Consider the following 2,500-nt stretch of genomic DNA (forward strand, 5'->3'; position numbering starts at 1 on the left):
GACTCTACACTAATCTTGGATCTCACTATCTATGTAGAGACGCTGCTCTGAAATACAACTTTCCAATTTATGCACTCAGAATAAGAAAGCTCCCAGAAATGCACAGTGCATAAGATCTCTGTCTATACATACAGATAATACACTTCCTTATATCTCTTGGTGATGTCTATTCCTATACGTCCCAGCATTCTACCACCCTTCCTTGCTGTTTTTTTCTTATGTGCGTGCTTAACTTTAGAAAATCTGGAGCCAAAATACAAAATAACACATCCCAGTCACTTACGCCGAGAGCAGTTTTTTTTAATCTGGTCTCTGGTGCAAGTCTGTTTCTACATTGATTGCTCACATGGTCTTACACTGAAGTCAACCAGCTGGAGGAAAATAGTTTGTGATGTGGATCACACTTGGCCTGGACAACCAGGAACAGAGTGAAAGGGCCATGGGAGCAGCCAGAAAAATACTGGGGTGATTCCTTAAGGGGAAAGAATCCAGAAGCATAGATTTAATGCACCTACTCTATAAACTTAGGCCACACCTTGAATATTGTGCGTACTGGGAGCCAGGGATACCTAACTGTTGCATGAAGTTCAATCAAAGGTTGCAAGAAGATTGTTTGGTCTAGAAGGAAAAAAGTGTGAGCAGGGACTAGGCATGCTGGTGTTCTTTTCGCTACAGAACAGAAGAGATGAGAAGGCATAATACGGGTAAGTAAGATCACATCAAGAAGATGTTAAGGGATCACCCTGAACAGGTGAGAGAGAAAGGAGAGGACAGGACAGATTATGGGCTGTAGACTGCAAGGACCGACAAGCTTCTTGTGTCTATGAAAATATTTCTTCACAAAGAGAGTTGTGAACCCACATGGACTTCTTGAATTCCTCCATAAATTTACTTTACACCATCCATTCAAGAGGACAAAATATTAAATGCATTCAAAGTGTATGCTAGATGCACTGTTTGTTTCTGCCATGAATTAAATGTGAAGATTTTTCTTACAGTTGTGCAGCCTTTTCTAAAGTGCAATATTTGCATTTTTGCCTGATGTTAGACCATCCCTCCAGTCCTATCAAGCAGATCCTCACTCTTTTAAAACCTTTCCATGTAGTAACTTTGTTGCATATCAACAGCAGAAATGAATAAAAATAAAAACTTCTTCAATATTTTTGTACTGGTAGTGACAATAAATGTAGAAAAGGGTCAGGCACCCTACAGGACACCATAGTACCCATTTTAACTTAGTCTTTTAACGTGTGTAGACTCCATTAGCAATGTGCGCCTTATTGCCTAATCTAGGTTTTACCTAAACTGCCATCCTAAGACTCACCACAAGCCTGTTCTGTCCACTAAACAGCTATGTGGTAACTCATTAAATGGCTTATTTAACTCTTAAGACAGACTGCCACCATCCCCTTTCTGTTCTAATACCTTGATTATCCACAGATTTGTCTGTTAGGAATTTCCTGTTTTGAATCCATGTTGTCCTGGGATGTACATCCTGTGGAAAGTTCCATAAGTTTGAATCCATGTTGTCCTGGGATAAGTACATCCTGTGAAATGCTCCATAAAACCTACACTCTGGACTAGTCACATTTTCTCCCTCCTAACCTCATGGTAACTGCAAAAGTCTGTGGTGCTGGAAACAGCTCTGTCACCTCACTCTGCAGACAAAAATACTTTAGCTGAATACCTGAAAACACTACTGAATGGGGCTTCATAACCCACAGTGGTAAAGACTCGCATATTTTTTAATTTTAATTTGTTCCTGAATATAGAACTTTATCTTTGCATTCACTACTGCTTTACAAAAGATAACAACAATACCAACTTCACAGGCTGAAAATGTGGAAAAAGAAGGCAGGTTAGTACAGCCAGTACAAGAATCCTACTTAAATATTATTCATCAGACAACATCCCTTACCTTATACACACTGACTGCATCATGCAGGAACACAAAACTGTGACATGAATGCCTGGGAACACACAGGACACAAATAAACGTCTCATCCTCCTGGCAGAACAACTCCAGTCTCTGTCTGTGCTCCCTACAGCACTGCTCTGTTCCCCCATTTGTAGCACACACATTCTGCATCTCTTCTTTCTCTCTGCAGTCTTTTTCCAGTGTTTTGTTCCCTAGTTTCAGCCGTTTTGGTCTCTGCAACCTTTTATCCATATCAGATAGCAGGCAGTTCACAGCATACTCCTTCATGGAAACTTCCTGTTTATATCCAGTTCGGGGGAGTTTGTTGTTTTGTAGCAAATTCTTTTAATCTAGGATCTGCAGAAATAAGCACAAACAGAATTACTGGAGTTTCAGACAAAATGAGCGTGTAAACTACTTTGCAAAGCCTAACTTACATGATGCAAAATCAATATCTGACTTCTTTCATCCTTCCTTCCTTCCTGCCTGCCTTCCTCTTCCCCACCCCCAACTTCATTTGCACAGCTAGCATGTGCAGTGCATAGACAAGTAACAGCCTCCATTTAAAGGCACGGCGTCCCA

At 40.6% G+C, this 2,500-nt stretch overlaps 1 protein-coding gene across 1 annotated transcript in view; it reads right to left on the reverse strand.

Moving 5' to 3' along the window:
- The window catches only part of LOC122814457, a 1,903,843-nt gene that overhangs the window by 176,678 nt on the left and 1,724,665 nt on the right, over positions 1 to 2,500 (reverse strand). Inside the window, 1 exon segment of the mRNA XM_044087037.1 lies at positions 1,919 to 2,260. Coding sequence (XP_043942972.1) covers positions 1,919 to 2,260 — 342 coding nt within the window.

This window comes from Protopterus annectens, chromosome 10.part0, assembly GCF_019279795.1.
Source record: "Protopterus annectens isolate FY-2018-M chromosome 10.part0, PAN1.0, whole genome shotgun sequence".
NCBI classification, from domain to species: domain Eukaryota; kingdom Metazoa; phylum Chordata; order Ceratodontiformes; family Protopteridae; genus Protopterus; species Protopterus annectens.